The following is a 25,832-nucleotide window of genomic DNA, read 5'->3' as shown; positions in this document are numbered from 1 at the left end:
AAAGCGCAAACTAAAACAACATGCATTAATTCACGCGACGAGATAACTCTTTCGCTTGCTTGGCAAACTTTATTACAAGAGGATGCATAAAGATTTATTTGGGTCCGATAACACATGAAATCATGTGACCCAAAGATAAAAAAGAATAAAAAGATTAAAAAGAATATGATACAGTACGACAAGGAGCACGACAGATATAGCGCATGCGCGATGGTCATCGCGCTTTCGAACTATCTTCATTTGAATTTGTTCTTAAAAGATCGGAACGCAGTTTTTTAAAAATAATAGAATCCAGCAGTTAACCTGAAGAAGGACACGGAAGGCGTCCAGAAAACGTTCGTTGAATTGAAGTTATTTATTTCACACCGGTCAATAGGCACAAGTGAGTTCGATTTATATTTTATACACCCCGGTGTGTAGGATGATGATATGTTAATCAGTGATGCCGACTAACGATTACCGGAAGATAGTAGTAGGCCTAACTAAGGCAAGAGAAAGGCTGGATTTCCTGAACACATGCAAGAGAAACGGAGTGTTCCCAATGACAATATTTCGCATCCACCTACCGCCAGGCAATGAGAGCATAAAGAAGAAAGTCAGATGGATGTGTTTGAACAGGGCCATAAAGACGACCAAAAAATTAGTATTTTCCAGTCTAGCGAAACTAATACAAGTTGAAAACATATTATTCCAACAGGACCCCCGCCTTTTGGAGATGGAAAATAATAGAATCATAAACATGGCCGATAGACTTCGAATGAATCTAAGAAAGCGGTACAGCAAGAAACTGAATTGGATTTTAAGGTTCCAAATCCCTAAAGACCAAAGACAACATCAATGCCCGTACGTTGTGTGGGATAATTTACAAATCCCTGGATTTGTCAAGGATATTCTCAAGTTTGGGCCAACATTCGCACCGACACGTCCTAATGCAGAAACTTTCACATCCACGATACCGGATTTAGAGCTATTGATAAGAGGCCTCACCGACACGCAGAAAGAATACTACAGATGGGTAGCCACACTCAAAATTAAAAACAACAGGAGTTCCAAGGAACTTCTAGTTCTGAGAGAAAATATCAAACGCACGGTTAGATGGGCACGTCTGAACAAGGTCACGATCACCAGAGCAGACAAAACCAAGAACATAGTAATCATGAAAAGGGAAACATACGAGAAAGGGCTGAAGGAATACATAGACGCAACTCAATGCAATCAGGTTGGAAGTAACTGGGTAGAAAAACTACATTCACGAGTTAAGAGATTGTCGTGCTCGAAATTGGCCAAGAAGCTAGAACTAAAGAACATCACAATGGATACCCCGGACGTACCCAAATTATTTGCGTTCGCGAAAACGCACAAAGAAGGCCAACAGTTTCGTCCGGTTGTGGATAAAACCAAGGCTCCCACCCGTAAGTTGGAAAAAGCGATTCACAACATAATTGTTCCACACATGAGCGGATATCAGTTCACCATCTCTAATCCGGAAGAATTAATCATTCAGTTGAAACAGATCACCTCCCCAGCTTACATAACGGTGCTGGATTTTAAATCGTTGTATCCTTCCATCAAGATACCACCGTGCTTTTGCGCACTTCGAGACTTCCTGTTTACGAAAGTAAATGACACAGCCCTCCACCAGAATGTGTTGGAATTAGCGCACCTCATGTGTTACGGGTCGGTGTTTCAATTTAAAAATGTAACATACACACAATCGCGGGGTGTCCCGATGGGAAGTCCACTGTCAGGGGACTTGTGTGAGTTGGTGGTGAGACAACTCGAATCCAAAACACTCCCGGGATTCACCAACGATATCCTACTATACAGACGTTATATAGATGACGTCATCATCGTATGGAAGACAACACCGAACTTGGCGCAATTCGTAGAAAAGATGAATGATAACACGTATGGTCTGTCAATCGAAGTTGAGCAACATAGTGATACCAATGTGCATTTTTTGGATGTGGATATCAGGATTGACTCGCACAACATCCATACCTCTGTGTATCGCAAACAATGTGCAAGCCCCACATACATCCCGAGTGACTCATGCGACCCGATCCAATACAAAATAGCAGCATTTAGATCATTGGTCAGACGGGCATACACGCACTCTTCCACTCAACAAGCGCTTAAGAAAGAGTTGAAACATATTGAGAAGATTGCGGATATACACGGCTACCGCAACATTATTCCAAGAATGGCGGAACGCCAAAGAGCACGAATGAGCCAAAACGCACCTGCAGTGGCACAAACTAACAACCAAAATACGGAGGTGGAGAGAATACCCATCACATATAACCCGACCTTGAAATCCGTATACGCGTCTATCGCAAGGAGACGTAAGGTCACCGTTGCTTATAGGAGAGGCCCAACCATTTACACTTTGTTACGTAACGGAAAGGACCCATCGGACCCGAATAGAATGGCAGGCGTATACCGAATCCCGATAAAGGACGAGAGATTTAATAGGGATCTGATCTACATAGGATCAACGAAACGCTCTATGGAAGTCAGGGTTAAAGAACATGAGGCGGATATAAGATACAACAGAGCTACCACGTCGCTTGCAGTGTACGCTTCTGAACCGGGCATTAATGTGGACTTCGCGGGGGCCACGCTAATAACTAAAACGACTCGGATGGAACACCTCAAATGGCTGGAAGCGATAGAGATACATAAAGCGCAAACTAAAACAACATGCATTAATTCACGCGACGAGATAACTCTTTCGCTTGCTTGGCAAACTTTATTACAAGAGGATGCATAAAGATTTATTTGGGTCCGATAACACATGAAATCATGTGACCCAAAGATAAAAAAGAATAAAAAGATTAAAAAGAATATGATACAGTACGACAAGGAGCACGACAGATATAGCGCATGCGCGATGGTCATCGCGCTTTCGAACTATCTTCATTTGAATTTGTTCTTAAAAGATCGGAACGCAGTTTTTTAAAAATAATAGAATCCAGCAGTTAACCTGAAGAAGGACACGGAAGGCGTCCAGAAAACGTTCGTGGAGATTGAAGCTAATTCATTTGCTAGACGGAGTTGGAGTTGATAAAAATGGAACTACTATGACTCTTGTTTTTTATTATTTGCTTCATATTAAGTTCCTAATAGGAGTGCTAACCTTGTATCTTGCATTGTAGGAACCTACTGTAATGGAGGATTTTATTTTATGGTGATTCCCCTATTTCATGATCTTTCTTTGCATATCACTAATTACTGATCACTCTCTTTTAAAAATTTATATTTAAATGCATTCTGTATAGCCAATTCTAAATTTTTATTGTCAAGTGACTCATATAAAATGGCCGAGAAGGCACTCTAGTATAACCACAGATGGAAATATTTTGTGTGTAAATTTATGGTTGAAGATGATACCAGTGATAATGAAAAATTGTGAAGAAAAATATAAGTACTTTCAGTTTTGATAGGAATGCCTGATGATTCACTTAAAAAACGCTTAAAAAATATTGTGATGATTCACTTGGTAGTGATGAAATGCCATCCTGGGTTAATATAATCAAAGTATATTTTAAATTCTTATTTAGAAGCAAGAGTTGGAATTGGAGTTAAGACTTTCTAAAGTTCCACGAGTCAGAATCAGGGACTTGGTCTACTGATTCCACAGTCCTAGTGTGCCATGCAACACTTTTTTCCATGTTAACTTTTTGGCAAATTAGACAATGAAAATTATAGCCAAATTTGAGGTGTTGCCATTTGGTGGAAAAAAAAACTACTGGGTAGTTTAGTCCAAACATTTTTAACAAACAACACCAGTCAGTTTAAAGTATCTTAGCATTACATAATGTTTTTGTAAACTCTTGCCATCCTTTGTAATACTTTGTAATGATTACTTGCAAATTCACTCACCCATATGTAATTTATGGATAGCTCCCTTGTTATTGTTAAAAAAACTGTTTTTGAAAACTGATGTTATTTTTAGTTGTGTGTTAATAAATAATTGCTTGAATAATCTAATGATCAAATAATGCATAGTTGAAAATAAAGGCCTTGAGTTTTCTATAGCCATTCTTAATTCATTATTTATTTCAGTGCTTAGATACATTATATATGTCAGTTATGTAGTATTTATTTATTTTTAATTTTAATATTGTAGAGTGCATTGAACAGCTTAGAAGATATGAAACAAGGTAGAGAAACTCTTACTGAAAGAGTACCTCGTGAACGTGGCAGGCATGCTACACCACATCGTAATCGTCAGTTTCCATTTGAGAAAAGGGTATGATGTAATTTATTTTTACTTTTATCTTTAATAAAAATTTAGCTAAATTTTTCAACTTTGAGATATTTCATTTATTTGTACTTGAATATTTACAATTCAATAAATAATTAAGAAATTTCCAACAGTTATCAGGTTATAATTTAATTAATTATTAAAATTATTTGCAAAAAACCTTAAATCCACTAAAAAATGGAACATTATTAACAAAATCTATGTTTTTGACCATATATAATGGCCATCTTCAGGTTCAACAACCATAATAAATGCAATAGAAAGCATATTTGAAATTATAAGCATTTAAAAAATACAAATTCATATAGTGAATCACATGCACAGGATCATAAGTGTATTAAATGAAATGTGGAAAATAGAATTAAAAATTAACAAGAAAAATATTAAATACAAAATAATTAAATAAATACAATGAAATATACAAATATTATAAGTAAAAACATACATATAACAAAAGAGGATAAAGAATATTATAAAACTTCAAATAATGAACTGTATGCATGGTGACACATTGTAGAATTTTTGAAATTAATTGCAGTCCTTTTTTTGTTAGCATTATAAATTTACAGTCATATCAGAAGCATGATGTAATAGGAGTACTCTATCAAAAGAAACATTAACATCACAGTCACAAAGGCCAACAAGGCAGTTGTACATAAGCACTTTCTAATTGTGTCTTGATGATTCTAGTGCCCAAAGCCGCATGTTACTCCAACATATTTGTAGTGATGATTTGCTCTGTTGTCCTCTATAGGAATTGAATGGTTCTCCTTGTAGTAAGAAATATTCTAATATTTAGAAATTGTATTTCTCATGAGCTGCATTGTTCTAATCCAAGAGTTAAACTATGAAAGATTCTTCATTTAGGACAATAATAATAATCATATTGGATCTTATCTATGTCATAATGCTAATAAATTGCTAAGCATAAATCTTTGAAATTACATTAGTACTAGAGACAGAAGTATTACCCCATTTATGTCATATATATATATCATATGTTATGTATATATAAGCTTATTGTGACTTTATTTTTATATATACATACAACATATATAGCTTTTTAGTTAGTTCCTGTAAGTCATTAATTTTTGATAATTTTTAATTATAGCACATGATCAATTCTAAATACAGTGAAACCTCCATTAATGGATACTTTCAAATATCAGACACCTCTACTTAATGGAATTTTTACAATCCTCAGACCTCTGCAAATAGGACATCTATAATATTTACCTTTAAATAATAGATGCTGTTGTTCATAACCTACCTTAAGAAAATATGAAGTCTCACCTTCAATATTCTGAAAGAATTAATTACATATGAAATATTTTAAAATTGAAACAAAGAATCAGTTCAAATACTCTTTCAGAGGATTAAATTTTGACATAGGCATTGAATAAAGACTAGCTTAAAATAGGAATAGAGGTGGAGGTCAGGTTGTAATTAACAAGAAACAATTTTAAGATTAAAATTTTTTCTTGTTAATTGTTTTTGTTCTTGTTAAAAGCTGAACAATATTCTTTATCTGTTAGAGAACACTAATGTGATAAGTTGTCAATCACCATTTACTGTCATACATATTAATGTTATTAAATTTCTGTCTTATTGTTGGAATTAAGCTTATGGTAACAAGAAACCACAAACTTTTCCAAAGTTATTGTTAATTGTCGACTTGGACTTTACTTATTAATAGGACTTTATACTGGTGTTTAAGGATTGGCACAGTAATAGAGTTAGTTCAGGAAAGAACAAAATTTCTTTATTATATCACCTGTAGTAATAATTTCTGTACACATATTATACGTGTTTCTGGCTAGCATGCCCCTCATCAGCAGTATTACTGCCAAACACTAAAAAGTAACAATAACAAAACAAATAAGTTAGTGTATAACTTAAAATTTCTTAGCAATAAAATGCAATTTTAAAACTTGCTGTAAATACATATTCCAATCCTGAGTATAACTGGATATTTCTCGTTTTACAATTAAACATTTCGCTGTATAATTAAAATTAAATAAACAAAGTAAATAAAGACTGTAAATTATTAAAATCTAACAACATCATGTAAAAAATTCCATTAAAAAACTCACGTCAAGGTTTTGTTTGCTACCATTCAACGGCATTATGATAAGGAGACTATTAACTATGCTTTTTTATAAACGTCATCAAGTATGGTGCTCCAGGATTGGTGGATTATACGACCCAAATTATTGTTTATTCTATTTCTTTCTTTCTTTATGTTTAAATGTTTGTATAATTGACGTTTGTAATTATTTGATTCTTTTTTCTTAATTTTTATAGTATTTTTGTCGATTTGGCACCCATAACTATTGCAGTGTTCTGCAACTGCATAATTTGCATAATTACCCCTTATTGCAGTATGTGCTCTCTTATTCTTTTGCTTAATTTTCTTTTTGTTTCTCCTATATAAGTTTTGGCCGGATCACAGCTGCAATTGAATGAATACACAATTTCTTTTTCTTCCATTAAATCTAATTTTTTATCTGACCTATGATATAAATATCTTTTAAATAAATTATTTTTTCGGGTATTAAATTCACTAAGTCCTATTAATAAGTAAAGTCCAAGTAGACAATTAACAATAATATTAGAATTTAAGGACAGTAAGGCTTTTACAATTATTTTCCAAAGTTATTTATTCATTTGACAAGAACTGTAGTACAGTAGTAATGAAAACAAAAACAATTTTAAGGTTAAGACAACAGTGTTTATTTGATGAAAGTTTAAAGGTCGTGTTACAAAGACAATTTGCTGACCACTTTAAAGTGTAGGAAGATATTCAGTTTTCTACTGAATATCTTCCTACACTTTAAAGTGGTCAGCAAATTGTCTTCGTAACACGACCTTTATGACAATTATGCATTTATGACAATTTATGATCTTAACAGCTTTGTGGTGGCTAAAGTAATTTTTAATAAATCATTTATTGAAAAAAGCAAAAATGTTTGAAAAATTACACCTACTCAATAACTACAAAGCAGACAAATCACTACATAAAGTTTTATTTAGTCTCTTAGATCATAAGTGACAATATAAATTCAGGAATACCAAATACATTTCTTATCCTTTGAAGTGACTAGCAAATCTCATGATTTGCTAGTCAACATTCAAACTCTCACTACCTAAACTAATCTTCATCCACCCTTCTGTTCATAACAACAGTTTCATTTTTCTTTTTCATTACTTCTGCCTCCATCATTTTTAATGAATTAACATTTAATCAACATTTACATTTTATCATAATTTTTATCCATTTAATTGAATTATTGAATATTTTAATTGAATTGTAAATAGTACACACATTATATAGGATACTTTATATCCTATATAATATGTGTACTATTTACAATTCAATGAAAATATGATTATTACAGCTGAAATTATAAATAATATACTGTATATATACTGTATTTTAATTATATATACTATGTGTACTTTTTTGTTATTTTCATATTCCTAATGCAAATTTGATGTTTTTATAATCCATCATATTCTTTTTATTTTTATTATTATAAAATATAATATGGCCACTGGCATGTATCTCCGTAAAGCAGACACCTCTAAATAGCAAACAAACTTCTTGGTCCCAAGTGTCTGCTATTCGGAGGTTATACTATAATATATATTTTAGAATGTGCAATTCTATTTTATAATTTGTGTAAAGCCTGTTACAAAATTTATTTAAAATAAATGTTTTTTACTGGTAAAAAGTTTTTCTTTTCTTAATAAATTACTATTTGCTTTATTTATTGTTTTTGTTTTAATTGGTAAATTTTTTGAGTGTGTTTTGTTTTTATCTTCAATAAAACAGCTTTTATGTGTTAATTTTTTTCTTTTAAATTGCATTAATAAATATTTATAAATTCAATATAGTTTATTATAATTTTTAAAAATTTACATCAACATTTAAAAATTGAATTTTTATTTTTGTAGGCAGATGTTTCACCTTATAGTTCAACGTCATTCCTTTCACCTCCACCTGATTCTAGTTGGAGAAGGTAAGGCAATTATTAAAACTAAAATGCTTAAAATAAACAATGAACTGTTGTAATTTTCCAAATTATTCTTGAACTTTCTGTTCATCTTTTATGGAGAGCATTGATAGAATATTTCATATTTTTACAGTATTCAAATGCAGTTGTAAACAATGATATCTATGAAAATCAGTAATAAGAATTTAAAAAAGATTAATAATAAAATTGGGCTCTTGAATTCCTTATAAGACCACTATTCAATGTAACTTTTATTTATTTGCGAGAATGCTTATTCTTGAAACTGCATTTTACTTTTAGTTCAAATTCTGTAATTTGTTTCATCTCACTATAAAAAGCATTCGTTTTGAGATATGTTATGAAGCAAAATGTTTTGAGATATGTTATGAAGCAAAATGTCATGACATTTTGCTTCATAACATATCTCAAAACGAATGCTTTTTATGGTGAGATGAAACGAATTACAAAATTTGAACTAAAAGTAAAATGCAGTTTCAAGATTAAGCATTCTTGCAAATAAATAAATAATTTTTAGTTCATAAAATACTAGAGCTAATAAAGTGCTTCTATACAATCCAACTACTGACCATTAAGGCCAGAAAACTATGCAATTGGGTGAAGTGGACTCAAGATATGAAAGAGTTTATCATCCATATCTACTATACCATTACAAAAGAAGAAACAGATACGAAAGTATACAGAGACTAACAATACATGACTAATTTAAACAAAAATATCCACATCTCAATGTTACAGAGCAAAGGGATGTTGACTATAAATGATGAATCATACACAACAACCTTATACCATAAACAACACTTGAACATATCAAACAAATTGCAGAACAAATAAAAAAGAAACACTACATACTTAGAAAAATAAACAGTTATTGACAACAGTTAATCATGAAAAAAATAAACATAAAAATTATAAACTAGTGACATTATAGATATAATTAACAGCCTCACAAATTTATTCCAAGAAACACTTACTAAATATGTAGAGTTAGATCACAAATATCTGAAATACACAGATCAAAATGAGTAGGGAAAATGCTACACTACTTAAATATATATATATATATATATATATTACTAAAACATATTCAATAAAACATATTCAACCAGAATCAACACTTTCAGACATACATACATCATCTAGTCTGGTACAGTCACTGTAGTTACATACCATAGTCTTAAACTACAATCACAAACAATCAAAACACAGATAAACCATAAGCTTGCCTGGCAAAGAAGACTAAAAGCACAAATAATTAACATTAGACAACAGTTAGCCAGGTTGACACAATACACTAAAAAAAACATCAAACTTAATGAAAAAGTTTGGAAAATCAAGGAAAATTAAAACACACTTAACAGTGTGAACATCTCAATATTCAAGTACAGGAATACATTGGCACTTAAACCAAAAATAGCAACCAAATCACAAGGATTCAAATGATGCAAAATTTGTACGAACACAACAAAATAAATTATTCACAAACAATAAGACACTTTTCTACAGACAACTTCATACCAAATTCGTATCATGCAATGATGTATCAATAGAAAAAACTTGCAGATTTTGCCACTGGTTATTGGATTGCATTTTGGTTCAATCCAATCACAAACAAAAATGAAGCAAGCTGGATCAGAGGAAGGAGAATACATGCACTATATGCCATTCATGCTTTGTGTTGAAATAGACATACACAACATCCAACATATAGGGTAAACTTGTCTAATTCGTACCCCTTAAGGAAAAACCATCATATTATCGAAATTAATAAACAAAAATTATTTTTCATTTTAAGTAACTTTTATTTGAGAAATATTTTATTACTACCATAATCAAATTTAGCATAAATCTTATAAACTTCTGAGAAATAAACAATTTAAAAAAACACTAAAAAAGTACGATTTAGAACCATTCATCTTAAATCGTACTGATATATTCTTAAATCGTACTTTGAGATCCTATCATTGGTTTGCATCTTAAGAATCAAAATCTTAATCAATAATGTATTAATACGTGTGTAGATTTGGCTGATGGTCTTCGCCAATTCTTGGCAGTCATTGCAGTTGTAATCCGTTGCTTTTTATTGGTTCCTGCGCAAAGTTCATATACCCATATCTCACATCGTGTGCATTTGATCATACTTTTGCGGTTATTTTTGAAATCAGTAACTTAGTAAAAAAATAACAGTTTACGAATCGGTAATAGCTTATTGTGACATTCATCTAAAATGGTTTTCCTAAATCGAACCAGTACGTTTTAAGAACTTGCCTGGAGTACGAAATAGGCGCAAGAGTCGAACAAGTTTTACATTTGCCTCCAAGAAATTTGACAACAAATACTCATATATCATCACATCAGGTGAAATCACAAAAATACGCATTAATACATCACAGATAGTTAAAAAACTTATACACGATCCAATTTGAAGAACGTTCTTACGAAATGTGCAAAAATATTACAGAAAAAGTTGAAAAAACTTACCTTTTCAATATTTTTGTCGGAAGCAGCGTAACAGCGTGTTGTCTGTCAGATGGTAATATGGCCGACTGTTATTTACTTTTTTTGTCACTAAAGGCACTAATAGCTATTACCAGAGTCGAGATATAAGCGAAGTACGAATTAGGTGCAAGTACGAATTAAGCAAGTTTCCCCTAGTACAAAGAACACACAGTTGGAAGGAACCTAGTGCAGACAATATTCACAATTTCTGGTATAAAAAATATTTAAATCTTTGCACCAAGAACTAGCTAAACATTTTACATATACAATCAACAATTGACAAACAAGTCAAAATTTCTTAAACAGGATTACACACAAGAAATCCTAAAATGACAATTAGAAATCCACACAATATGGATTAATCATGTACCTTCTTACACTTTACTTACTTCATGCATCATAAAATATATGATCATATAGAATAATACAACATTCTCACAGAGCAAGAAAAAGACTGTGATAGAAACCACATGGGATGCAAAGAACATTTACTCATAGACTCAGTCATTCTGTGAAAGTATACAAATGACAGAAAGGCATTCACCAGCATTCCACACTCATTACATACACTATATTTATACAAAATACATCAAACACTCATTACATTTCTACAAAACATAATGCAATACTGGAGAACAACACTACACTTCAGATTTCATGTGACATGCATCAAAATAAATCAAATATAACAAATTTCTTCAGAAAATGCCTTCCCTTAAGTCCACTCTGGTTCTGTCTAGGCTTAATCTCACTATCCAGCAGATTAAACAATACTATATACAGATAAAACATCAAACACAACAAAACAATACAAAATATATCTACATGAGATGAGATAATGGCATATAACTTTATGCATCTCCACAAACAAAGCTAAATTACCTATCATAAGTTACAGACACTTCAGGCATAAGTTACACTCATATTCATATCAGAACAACAAGTATTTAACAAAAAATATATTCTTTTCAGAAGTTTAAAGTTTATTTATCTATCATTTTTGAACCAATTGGACTTTATCTTTAGAATACATTTGCTGATTTAAATTCTAGTACTCAATTATGAAAAATTTTTAAACAATCTGAAGTCTTAGTCTCAATAGGTTAAAAGTGTGTATTTGTAAATAAAATATAATTAAAAAATGTAGAAAAGTTTTGAGCTATAAAAATTATATAGATTAAAGTTTTAAAAATATTAAAATGCTTTAATGTTTTATGTAGTCTACAATTTGAATTAGTTTAGAAAATATTAGGATTGATCAATTGAAAAACTGTTTGTGCTGTCATGTGGTACAGTGCAAAGGGAGGACCAAACAACATTGTCCTTTGTGGACTGTATCTGTCATCTCCTCAAGCAGTGGGATGCATGTCTGAATGTCTATGGTGACTTTTTTAACGAACAAAAGTGCATTCCGGTTTCCTCATACATTGCTTTGTTTAATTATGCCATACCAGCAGATGTGCTGTGTTGTTTGTCTTAATAAATTTACTCAAACAGATTTCATTTGATCAATTGTTGTACTAAGTGAATAAAATCATAACAAAATAACAACTTACAGAAAAGTTGTTCTTTTGTCATGGTTTTATTATTTAAAATAAGAAATTGTATATTGTGTTAATAATAATATTTTGATAATATAAATAATAATTTTTGTTTTTATTTGAATTCGTGTCGTGGTTTTTAAATTTTTGTGTTAAATATTTGTCTCATGTTGAATTTTAAAGAATTTTTGATGTTTGGTATTTGTGAAGTTCATAATATTTTGTTTTAGAAAGTCTTTTTTTTTATAAATTAACATTAAATTTTTTCTACTTTAAATCAATAAAAAGATAATTTTATGTTCTTATTTAGAACAAACTCAGATTCAGCACTTCATCAAAGTGCAACAAATCCACAGGAGAACTTCCATAGTGCCAATTCTCCTTTGAGCCAGAGGCGTATAATAGGTAAGATTATATAACTGTTTTATTTCTCGAAATAATAGAAACTCCTTAATATATCTTAGTGGGTGGCCAAATTATTGTACTCAAAACTATTTATTTGTATTTTGTCAGTTTAAGTTATGAAATACAATAGTTATATGGTTTCTGAAGTTATTATATATTGTTTTAATACTAGTAAGTGTATTTAAGAATAAACATTAAACATGTGTACTAAATAGTGTACTAAAAGAGAAATACATATTATTCAGTATTTGGTTACTCCGCTCTTAGCTTCTATGACGGCTTGAACACGCCGTGTCATGCTTTCAATGCATGATATGGCTACTTCTTGGAGTTTTGGAGTGTTGTGCCATACTCTAATGATATTCTCAATCAGTTCTCTTTTGTTTGTTATAATTTTATCCCTTGAAATTTCAGTTTTCAGGACTGCCCACACATTTTCTAAAGGATTCAAGTTGGGTGCATTTCCTGGCCAGTCCAGGGTGTTAATCTAATTGTTTTTTAGGTATTCTGTGATAGATTTGGCTTTATGACAGGGGGCAGAGTCATACATGAATATAAAATTCCTATTAGGGAACCATTTTGCTGTCTGTGGGATCAGTTTTTCCTCCAGAACTTTCTTATACTGATCCTGATGCATAGTTCCTTGGATGATATACAGCCTTCCAGTCCTTTTGCTGCTGATGACGGACCATATCATCACTGAAGCAGGATGCTTTACACTTTCCACAATGCAGTCTTCATTGAAATTTTCTATACATCCACAAGAGCCGAATTATCGGGCTAGAGTTGGCTATAATAAATAAATAATTAATAAGACAATTTGGCACTAGAGCTTGGCGTTAGGTGCCATCTCTTACTAAACTTAATAATTATAAATAAATTAAATAAATAATTGTAATAATTTGGAACTGGAGGAAAAGAAATTGGCCCGAAGCGGGACTCGAACCCGCAACTTCTGCTATCCGTGCAGACACGTTACCAGTTACGCTTGGAGGAGGCGATCGGACTGAAGGTCCGGGTAGCGTAACTGGTAACGTGTCTGCACGGATAGCAGAAGTTGTGGGTTCAAGTCTCGCTTCGGGCCAATTTCTTTCCCTCCAGTTCCAAATTATTAAAATTATTTATTTAATTTAATTATAATTATTAAGTTTAGTAAGAGATGGTGCCTAACGCCAAGCTCTAGTGCCAAATTGTCTTATTAATTATTTATTTATTATAGCCAACTCTAGCCCGATAATTCGGCTCTTGTGGATGTATAGCTTTGTAACGGGTTAGTCGTTATTTATTTATATTGAAATTTTCATTCATCTTTTGCCGAACAAACTCAGTTTTGTCTTGAAGAATCTGTATTCATGACTTGTCTGAGAAACAAACCTGCAAGAAATTGTTTTTGTATAAATTTATAAAGAAAAATACTCTAAATATGTGTATTCTTGTATTATGGTTATACAAACCTTGCTCCAGTCTTCCTGTGTTCGATGTTCCTTGGCCCAGGCCAAGGAGGTTTGGCCTTCATGGCAGGAGTGAGTTTTGATTTTTTTTAGTGGTCGACATTTCAGTCCCATCTCTACAAATCTTCACCTGAGAGTCCGCTCCAATATTTGTACTCCGTTATCATTAAGAATTTTTTTTATGACGAGCCGAGGCTTTCGACGGTTTTCAAGTGTAATGCAATGTATTTCTCGCTCAGTTCGAGGTGTTGTAATGCGTTTTCGACCTCATTTGCCAACTCGATTCACCTTGATCAGTATTTCAGCATCCACTTTTGCTTGATGTATCACAGTCCAGTGTGCGTAATATCACACAAATCAGCAATCTGACACTGGTTATATTGAGAATGTTGTAACATTGTCGAAATCTGTACTTTTTTCCTTGGTGTGAGGTCAGTACACTTCCCCATATCTGTTAATAAACATTTTTAGGTTAGGTCAGTCGACAACCCAAAAGAGAAAAAAACTAACTAAAACATGACCACAATGTATTGATCAAGTATTATAATAATCCTAAATGTAAAAAATCCAACACTTACCAAATAATAAGTCGCTAACACTGAAGCCAAGATTTTTTTCAAAGACTTCTCACAAGCCAGCACAGTAAAATTTTTGACATGCACTGACACCAGCAGCTGCCATTTAAAAAAAAAAATTTGTGTGTTGCCACACTAATGAAAGGGTTGCCAGATATAGTGGCTAATCAGTAAATTAAAAAACAATAACATTCTTCCAATAATAAGTTAATTACAGCCATCACTTTCACAGATAGTGACGAATTTTTGTTTGAGTGTAATAATTTGGCCACCCACTGTATATGTATTTTTATATATATAATTATAATGTATGTAGTATGTAGGAGGGCTATTCGGAAAGGAAAAAACAAAAATAAAAACAAACTATATTTATTATACACAAAAAGTATGTAATATCTCAGCTATTTCTCGACATAAGTTCTGCAACATAAGAAGTTAGATATTTGGTGTAATGTAGCACCATTTTCTGTATTCTCTCATCAAAGAAGTTTGTCACCTGGGAGTTCAGCTATCTAGTCCGAACTGGAAGTTTGTATATCAGGCTTTCTGCCCCTAAACACTCCATAAACATTATTTTTCCAATTCAAAAATTTTCTTCAGAATGGAGTTAGATAGATGACTGCATGACTTTATTTGTAACAGGAAAAGTATGATGTACAGGGGCAAAACTATTAATATCAAAGCCTATATTATAAATTAAATAAATTTAAAATATGATTAAAAATTATAGCCTGCTATTGTGACAATGTCATAATAAATAACTGTTTGTTTTCATTATTTTTGATATGAGTCAGAATAAACACAAATACTGAGAAGATTATAGGAATCAAAGCTTTTAATTTGGGTTAAACATTTCTTGGGATATCTTCATCCTGTCATCATATCCATCAAAGTTTAAATCATAAATTTGAATGAAAACAGTTGTTTATACATATAAACATCTCAAAACCTGATGTTATTAATTAAAGCCGAACAATTGCTGTAACGTATTGAGTTATTTTTTGCTCCTATAAATAATTAATTTTAAATAATTTGGTATTAGAGGTAGATGTTAGGTGTCATCTCATATCAAAATTAATAATTATAATAATATAATATTTATCAAATAATTTTGAATAGTGTGGAAAAAAGAATTAGCCTGGAATGGGATTTGAACCTGCAACTCCTTGGATGGTTACATTGAGAATTAAATATGTCTGGGAGCAAAGAATTGCTTGGAGGTCTAATTGACAATGCTTCTGTATGGTAAGCAGGAGTTAAGGATTCAAATCCTGCTTTGGGCTGTTCTTTCCTTCCAGACTATTCTAAATTATTTAATAAATATTAAATTAAAATAATTTTTAATTTTAATAAGAGATGATGCCGAATACCAAATTACTTAAAATCTAATTATTAATAGTAGCTAAAAATAGTCTGATACATTATAACAATTGTTTGGATTTGAAAACAGTTGTTTAAAAATTAGAACAGGAAATTCTATTCTAATTTTTTTAAACAACTGTCTACATTTTAGAATTCTTTTAGAATTCTCAATGGAAACATATGGATGTTTTCATTTGAATTGCATTCAAACTTTGTTGGATCTGATGATAGGATGCAGAAGTCCTGAAAAACATTTAACCAAATAAAAAGCTTTGACTTCTATAATCATTTTAGTATTTGTTTCTTCTAACATTGCATGGAGTTAATATACTCTAAAACTTGAAATTTGATGAGAGTTTTAATTAAGAACTCTATATACTTGAAGTCATTTTAATTTCATTTTAAAATAATGTTTTTTTTTTAATTTAATGTTAATACATTTTATTTTGAGCATTTCATATTTAGTCAATTGTAAACATCATTTCTTTTTAGTATTTATTACATTTCAATATTTTATAAAAAAAACATCAAGATCTTAAGTAAAACTAATAATTTATAAAATAATAATAAAAAGATGATTATATTTTTGATATTGTATAAAGTAATTTTCAGTAAATTTATTTAGATTATGTCATTATAAATTAGATTTTAAACATTTTTCAACAATAAAAGTAAAAACTTATTCTGTCCATTAAAATTGTTAAACAATTCCTTTATCAAAAAGGAAAAAAAAACAAAAAGTACTTTTTATTCAAAAGTCTCAGTCTCTTGAGCTTGAAATATTTTCATAATTCTGTATAAAATTCTAAAAATATTTAAATGAAAATATCATATTATTTCAAGAATATTTTAAAATTTTATCATATTTAATTTTTCTTCATATGATATACTTATTATAATTATAATAATTATTATTATTACAGTGGAACCTCACTTAATGAGCATAATTTGTTCCAGAGTCTTACTCGTAATGCAAAACACTCGTTAAGCGAAACAATTTTTTCCATAGAAATTAATGTAAAATATGATAATGCGTTCTACTCTGAAAAAACGCTCGAATCTTTTATGTATAACATTTATTTAAAAAAAATTGTACAATGTCCACTGTTAAGGAGTGTGAATCTTCTAGCGGAGAATGAACCATCCTGGAATAAGAATTCAATTTGCAAAAACAAAAAAAAAAAAAAAAAAAATCACAGCTAATATGTTTGATAAACACTCCAAACAATATGCCAAATTCTTGGGTTATGTAAATGCAATATTAAATATTAGAAATTAATTTAATTTGACTAGAGGTAGGCAGTTATGTTTCCATCTCGTATTAAATTTAATAATTATAATTAGTTAATTTTTAATTCAGACATTTCTAAAATTTAATTTGGAATTGGTCATTAAATTTAATGACCCAAGAATTTGGCATATCGTTAGGCGTGTTTATTATATAACGAGCTACGGTTGTTGATGTTTATAAGTAATATGTGTGAACACAAGTTTGGAAAAATATGTGATCACAAGTGACACAACACTAAGCAGAAGGAGTGCTAAACACAGACTGATGGAGCATGCCGCATGTGCACAATTTGGGACTTCCTTTCTCCTCATCACTCATTATGCAAAATATTGCTCGTTAAGCGAGGAAAATTTTTACAGTTTGTTTTGCTCATTATGCGAAATACTTGTGCGAGCTGTTCATTAAGCGAGGTTCTACTGTATTATGATATTGATTATTTAGAATATTGTGATATTTGAATTGTATAGTATTTGATGTTTTTAATTCATATTTAAAAAAATAAAATGAATTGCTATGTCTGAAGATATTTCAAATGTTTGTATTAAATTGCTTTATTGAATAAAATAGTTTTCAAAGATTTTATTTTATTTTAATTTTTCTGTTATTTAAATGATATTCTTAAAATTAATTTTGCATATTATTTGGCAAATAGATATTCCGGTATATTTTATTTCTTTATTGTTTGTTTTTTTAATTTTGAAAGTTAATAAAAATGTTTAGTAAGTGTTAGTACTATGTGTATGTAAATGTAATTTATAAAGACTTTAAAAATTTAAATAAGTAAAAAATTAAGTGCTTTAATGGATAAATCACAATACAATTTAGACTCTCATCATCCTCAGGAACCCATAAATTTTTAATATTATTACTATTGTAGTGTGTTATCAATGGCTAAGTTCTAATAGAAACAAAAAATGGATGAAAGTTTTCAACAAAGAATTTTGCATAAAACCATTTTAAAATACCAAATAAAATAAAGTTAGCATTAAAATGAAATAAAAAGACAAAAGTATAAACTTATAGAATTCTCTTACTGTATTAATGTGCCATAAACAAAAACTGTAACATTTGAATTGTTAAACACAAGATTGTGTTATTAACTCAATCACTTGGCTTCCGACTCCACCTTTATTTAGTTGATCCATTTATTTGTATAATTTTGGATCAACTAAATAAAGGTGGAGTCAGAAGCCAAGTGATTGAGTTAATAACACGATTTTGTGTTTAACAATTCGAATAAGCAATCTAGCACAACATGGTTTCTCTACGACTGACAAAAAACTGTAACATGTCATAAGCAATCTAGTTAGTATGGAAACAAGTAAAGATAAAATTTAAAGTAAAACAACTAAAAGTGAAAGTGTTTTATGTAGTATTTGAGTGTAATGTACTAGTGTCTGACCTTTTCTGAGATCAGCTGTTTCCAGCGAGAGTAGAGATGATGACCTGTGCATCTGCAATTGATGATGATTGTGCCACCTTTTGTAAATTTAGGTGATTCAGTAGTTATGTTATCATTGAGCATTAGAATTACAATAATTGGATTTGGTTCCATAATATTTTAATATATTTGTATTAAGGACTACTTGAGCCCAAGAATGTACAGTACTTTTCTATTCTGATGCATCTAATTTGTTTGGAAATTTTATAAAATTTAATGTTTAATTTATTTTATTTTTTATTGTTTCCATTTTAACCAAATTGTTTATAAATTTTTGTTTATAGTTTATACAACGGTAACAGTAATGGGATTTTATAATAGTATATTATGAAATTAGTTTATAATATATGCGATTATGGCATGAATGGAAGTTTGACACACGGGCGGAGCGGTGGGCCAATTTCTATTCGTGCCATAATCACTTATTATAAACAAATTGTCATATAGTATTTTGTGGTTAGACTACACCAATAACACTATACTTATGGAACTCAAAATCATGTATAAACACAGAGTTTGAGGCACCCATGCCATAAAGCCGTGCCACAAACTCTGTATTTATACATGATTTTGAGTTCCATAAGTATAGTGTTATAGGTGTCATCAACCACAAAGCTTATTATTATTTTTAGTTTTTATTTTAATGTTAATTTTAATTAATTTCATATTTTAGTAGTTGTGTAGACTTTTTTGTTAAAACTTTTCATTTTTTTTTTGTCATTTATAATGCATGCTATGGTATTGATGTTTGAAACGTTTTATGAGTTTCTGAGGATTTATGTGAATTTAAAAGTTAAGCTGACTTTACACACTGTTTTGAACAGGACAGATAATAACCTTCAACGAATAACCTTTATAAGCAGCACAAAAACTTTTAATCAGTAGCATTTTCAGTCATTTTTAATGGCCTTCTTCAGGTAACATAGACGAAATTGAACAATATACAAAAATAAAAAAGATCATAATGTAAATGTTAGGAATAACAGAATGCAAAACAAATTAAAATTAAAACAATAACTAATTCTTCACTCAAAAACCTAATAACCGGTGCCAGTTCACTTAAATTATATGGCAAACGTTTTCGGACACTTCACTGCGCCCTTCCTCAAGCCTTCTAATCTTCATACAACGAATTTTCGAACAAACAAAGTCATATTTCCGTTACGCACGTGCCAACCGAATAAAATTTAAAAATTAAAAAATAAAAAATTAAAAAAGTCGAACAACTCAAATTCCAACGGTTCAACTAACTTCCGTAAATGAAGCTTCCTCCGGACATTCTACTGTTTTGCTATTAACAAATTCCTACATCGCTCCGCCCTTCCTCTAACGAGTGATGACGTAAGCAGCTCTACGTCATTGCTAAACGTCGCACTTTTTATCTAATTTCAAAAAACGCTCCTCCACTCTTTCAATAAAAGATCGTCATCCCGTTTCCTTTCTTTTACTCTGTCTCGTCTTTTTGCAGCAGGGCCTGTCAAGCCATCGATAATTTCATCTCATCTTTTGCGTTAATAGGCTGTGATGAACGGAAGGCCTTATAGGCTTGAGAAAGGGCGTAGTGAAGTGTTCGAAAATGTTTGCCATATAATTTAAGTGGACTGGCACCGGTTATTAGGTTTTTGGGTGAAGAATTATGTACAATCCGGTGTTTTAGTAGGAGTTTATGTGAAAACAATAACTGTTTGAATCAAATCAAAAATAAATATAGGAATAAAATTAAATACATAGAGTGGATGTCACACCAACAATTGTACTGAATTAAGAGAAACATTCACATAAAAAGGCATTAAAGAACATTTTTAAGGGATGTTTTATTTTCTGCAAGCACTTTCGACATATATATAAATGTCATCTTCAGACAGAAACAGAATCAAATAGATTTTTGAACAAATTTTTAAAAAATTGGAACAAAAACAGCATTAGCCGCTTAGAACATAACAAGTTTAAAAATAAGAGAACTTAAAGTATTAAATTTAAGATACATGTAACACTGTCGTGCATGCACCTTACTGCGCAGAGAACAAGAATGGCGTTAGCCATTTAGAACATAACACAAAACTTAAAGTATTGATTTAAATATGTGTAATATCATCGTGCATGCGCCTTACTGCGCAGAGAAGGCATGGGTATAGTAACGGAGCTAATGCAGGTGCTTTAGTCATTTGTATAGACTGATCTAAATCTCAGGTAACTCAAGGATGGGAGAGTTGCAAGGAGACAGCAGAGTGGCGAAGAGGGCCTCCCAAATGTATACCAAATTCCCTTCTTCACAGCACTTGAGCATCATGGTCCCAAAGTGGGGTGTGGTGATGCTATACAACCATCTTGGACAACTCAGTGTTGCAGTTGCCCCCTGCGACAGAACGTTGGTGCTCTGATATGCAGCTGAATAGCATCCTGGTGGTTGCCCCTATATAGTGGGTGTGTGCCCCAGACATTGGGTTTTCCAACAGAATAGAATATATGCCTGACTTTTCTAGGATCAAAACCACATCCCTGTCATTACATAAAAGCCTCCTCAGACTAGGGTGCAGGGTAATGGTTAAAAGTAATGCATTTTGCCTAAAAATACAGCAAATCCGGGCTGTGAGGCAGCCACAAAATGGCACAGAGGGGCAGAATACTCCAGTCCCTTGGGCTACATAAGGTAGTAGCTGGGAAAAGGGATCTTTTAATTCTGTTTAGGTTAGGATATGGTTGTATTTGGTGGGGCAATATCCTGCTGCACATACTGCTGTGCAGATGATTCCCAATTCAGAGTTGATAAGATGTTGTGTGAAGGCACCAAAAAGGCCCTTCTGATTAAAGGGGTTATGGCTGCGTTAACATATTGTTGTGGCTGAAAGGCCATGCCAGGGATAATTGGGGGAATGCTACCAAATTTGTGGTATACAAAGAATGCCAAACTTCCCTGGGCCTTGGAGATGTCCAAGTCTAAAAATGCAATTTTTTCCCAATTTATTTTTCCCAGGTGAAGCTTGTAGAGGAGTATACACTTGTAAGGTGACGTTCTAATATCAGAAAGGAGTCCTCCGTATCCTGCCATGCCAAAAGAATGTCATCTGTGTACCTCAAGTATATCAAGGGGTAAGCTATTGTGAGAGGGAATCTGAAGACCTTGTGTTCAAGATGTCTCATGACCAACTCTGCTAATATAGCAAACAGCAGTGAGCCCATTGGTACACCCTGTTTTTGCAGGTATATCCTCCCATTGAAGCGGAAGTAATTGTGTTTTGTGATGATGAGTAAGGCTTCGCAAATATCTAAAACCTGCTGCGCAGTGAAGCCCTCCTTGATAAGTAAGGTGTTGACATGCATTACTGCCTCGAAATGCGGTACAGAAGGATATAATGTGACAACATCCATTTTATAGAAGGTGTACATATCTGGGGACAAACCACCTAACATAGTGGATAATGTTGCCTTAGCTGTGACAGACAAGGGTGTGACTTGGGAGGAGGAGGGAAGAAACCCACCAAGCTGCTTAGCAAGTGCTTTTTCGAGGAAGTAGGTGGGGTGGGACCCCTTGTTAACCAATGGTCTCAATGGCCAGTCCTTTTTGTGTGTTTTGGCTTCAGAGAAAAGTCTGGGGAAGCAACATTGGATGGGGGGTCCAAGCATCCTGAAAGGATAGCAGTTACACCCAGGAGAGTCACTATTTTCTTTGTCTTCCTTAAGACAGATGGGGTTGGGTCCTTGGCTAAGACCATGGTGTGCGATTGGTTGAGGAAGTCTGTGGCCCTGCATAGAAAATCTTCCCTGCATAGGATGAACTTCTTATCTTTGTCCAAAATAGAAGTCTCATATTGGATGTTGACAAGTAATGTATTATGGAATGGTCACAAAGATGGCTTTTGGCACAAGCGAAGGCTTGTCTCACCGAGGCAAGTGTCAAGTGACTGAGAAAGGAAGATGACTGGACATTAGTTACAGTAAAAAGAATGAAAAGCAAGGTGTACTGCTTTTTGTTTGGTTACTTCTCCAGTTTTGTCAAATTTTTTTGCAAATCAATACAAGAAATAATGTACTAACAAATTGTTAGTAACACCCATCTACATTTCTTAGTGAAATTTTAATAACAGAGGGCCTGTATGTATCAGCTGTGGCTTCCCACTCAGTATCAAGAAATTATGATTTTCCTACCAAAAGTGCTTGAATTTTGGTCAAAATTTGTTCCATTAAAGCATTTAATTTTGATTTATAATAATAATTATTAAAAAATACACATGTATATAAAATATATGTTTATATACATAATATAAAAAAACTTGTTTTTTAGCAGTTAATGATGTGGACGGCTCTCTTGCATTAGACAGCGGGCAGATTAAAAATTATTGGGATCCAAAGAAGGTGTGAAACAAATAAGTATACATAATATTTTAATGTTTATAATTTTAATTAATTCATTATGTTAGTTAGTTATAATTTTAAAAAATTACCATCAGGAAGGAAAAATGTTTTAGTAATTGGATGATTTTATATAAAAAAAGAATTAATATTTGTTAAGTTATAAAATTGAGTTGATTGAAAAATATATGTTTATTTATACTATGAAGATCAACTTTTTCATCTACTGTAAATATTAATTAGGACAGTTATGAGTAAAATATCAATCCATTAATGTCTTCTGTCATTAGCAACAGACTGTCTTACTTCCTCAGTCCCGGCCAAAATCGTGTGAAGTTCCTGGAATAAAGTAAGTGAAGTGTTTTATTCACATAAAATTATTATAAAATATTTTTATAAAAAATTAAAATTACAATATTTAATAATAGTTACTAATTGAAATTTTATAATTTCTAAGTAATGACAAATACAAGAAAATAAACTTGTAAATACACAATTATTTTATTATTTTTGTACAGAATTTAATAAATTAAAATTTTTTTATGTTATAATTTAAAAATCCTAATAATAAATACTTTGAATCCGTTTAGAGTTTTTTTTTTGTTGACATTTTTCTAATGAACATTACAAAAGATTATAATAAAATCAGGAAATCATTAAAATAAATAAATTCTTGAATAATTTTTATAGTTGAAAATTAAACAGAAATTAAATATAGTTTGCATTTTTTTATATAGATAATTTGTTTATAGATTTTAAGCATTATAAATTTTACAGATAACACATCCATAAACTGGGATATATGTTTTTTGACTATGCAATATAAACCAGATTGTTTCATTGTTAATTATAAAATGAGCCTTATATTATATACAAATAAATTATCTTATCAATATTGTAATACTGTAACACAAAAATATTAATATTTCATTGCCTAAAATTTGTCATATATTCTCAGATTAATACTTATTAAAAAATATATATATTACACTAATAGGATATCAAAACAAAATAGTCTTTCAAATACTGGATAGCTTCAGCAACAACCAGTATAGTCTTACATTGCATTTAGAACAGAAGAACGTGTTTAATAAATGCTGGTAGCCTTCCAAGCATCCATTGCTTGGAATCACAGAACAGAGATTGTTTATATCACCAGAGTTGACAAAACATGAATATGCAGCTCACACCATAAGGAAAACTTAGTACAAAAATATCCAAGTGCACAGTATAATGATAGGCAATCCAAGGGTAACAAGGAGTACTACCATACAACAGAGTTCAATTCAAATAAAGATATATAATAGGTTTTTAAAAAACATAAAAAAAGAACATTTTTTAAAACTCTTTACATTTAGCAATCATTATTTGAAAGAGCTCAATACTGTTAAGACCATTCAGTGCCATATCAGCTCTTAGTAAAGCTCACTAATTTTTAAACTTCTTAGAAACAAAGAGTCTCTGATGAGGAAAGTACATGACCTTGACCTACTTGACTCATGGAGCAGTAAATTACAGTCAGTGCTAAAGAAAAAAGCAATTAACTACTAAGGTTCCAATTCAATATCGAGCACATGGAAAACATGTTACAAAATAATTAAGGCATTTAAATATGAACTTTGCTAGGTGAACCAGGACTCCATTTTATTATATATTGGAACAAAACAAGAAATTAATTTTGTAATATTTATTAGTTGTATATTTTTTGTAAACCCACAAATGTCATGAACTTCTAATGAACTTATTATTTGTAAATTTTGTGGTTAACAACGCAGACATCATACCTACACAACCACACAATATTGAAGATTCAAAACAGTTTGTTTCATATCTTCAGTTTTAAAATAAATCAACATTGTAAAATACAGTCCTAATAAAGTTTATACAAATGTGACCTGATGCAACGTTTTAGTGTGACTCTCAATTTTGTGCAAAAATAATTTCTATGAAAAAATACACAAAGAATTTTTCGGTTTCGTTAAAGTAGTTTTTGACCTAGTTTCTCAAAAGATGAATTATTGTAAAGCAATGATTACAGTATTTCAATTTTGCTTCATTGTCGAAATATTTCATTAAATTTTTAATAATATTTTTCTTGATAAGTATTCATATCATTTTAATGATTGTCTATTTTATTTAATAATATATTACATTAAATAAATCAATAACATACCATTATTATGAAAAGTTTTCTTTTAAATATAGGTTTAAATATCACTATTTAATTTTTTTAATAGTTTTAAATCAAATTTGAAATGATTACTAAAGCATTACCGAAACAATAAACTGTTTTGAATCTTCAATATTCGTGTTTCTGAAAGTATATATTTTTAATAAAGGCTTTGTTTTGTGTGGTTGTGTAGATATTTTTTACTTGACATCTCTTGTTCTTTTCTAGCACTTCTTAGTATTTTTATATAAATAATGACAAAGTTAATACAGACATAATAGACGTAAACAGACTGGTGATAAAATTTTAGTCAAGTTTTCTAATGTGTTTATTTAGTGTGTGTTACATATATACATATTTATTTATTGCATTGAAATTCGAAATATGACGATGACAATAAAACTGTAATTTGGTAGATTGATAAGTAATTTTAATGATATAAT

At 31.0% G+C, this 25,832-nt stretch overlaps 1 protein-coding gene across 4 annotated transcripts in view; it reads left to right on the top strand.

Moving 5' to 3' along the window:
* The window catches only part of Crtc (CREB-regulated transcription coactivator), a 174,503-nt gene that overhangs the window by 36,542 nt on the left and 112,129 nt on the right, over positions 1 to 25,832 (top strand). For 3 of the 4 annotated variants that reach the window (XM_067267559.1, XM_067267557.1, XM_067267560.1), the window contains exons 3-7: positions 4,133 to 4,255; positions 8,228 to 8,292; positions 12,655 to 12,749; positions 23,152 to 23,222; positions 23,510 to 23,568. In XM_067267559.1, coding sequence (XP_067123660.1) covers positions 4,133 to 4,255; positions 8,228 to 8,292; positions 12,655 to 12,749; positions 23,152 to 23,222; positions 23,510 to 23,568 — 413 coding nt within the window. The remainder of the gene's footprint in view (positions 1 to 4,132; positions 4,256 to 8,227; positions 8,293 to 12,654; positions 12,750 to 23,151; positions 23,223 to 23,509; positions 23,569 to 25,832) is intronic. The other variant, XM_067267558.1, reaches the window with a different exon arrangement.

The sequence above is a fragment of the Centruroides vittatus genome, unplaced genomic scaffold (genome assembly GCF_030686945.1).
Source record: "Centruroides vittatus isolate TY-2023 unplaced genomic scaffold, ASM3068694v2 contig_3060, whole genome shotgun sequence".
In the NCBI taxonomy this organism is placed as follows: Eukaryota; Metazoa; Arthropoda; class Arachnida; order Scorpiones; family Buthidae; genus Centruroides; species Centruroides vittatus.
The sequence above is the reverse complement of the archived record's forward strand: the minus strand, read 5'-3'. Positions and strand labels throughout refer to the sequence as shown.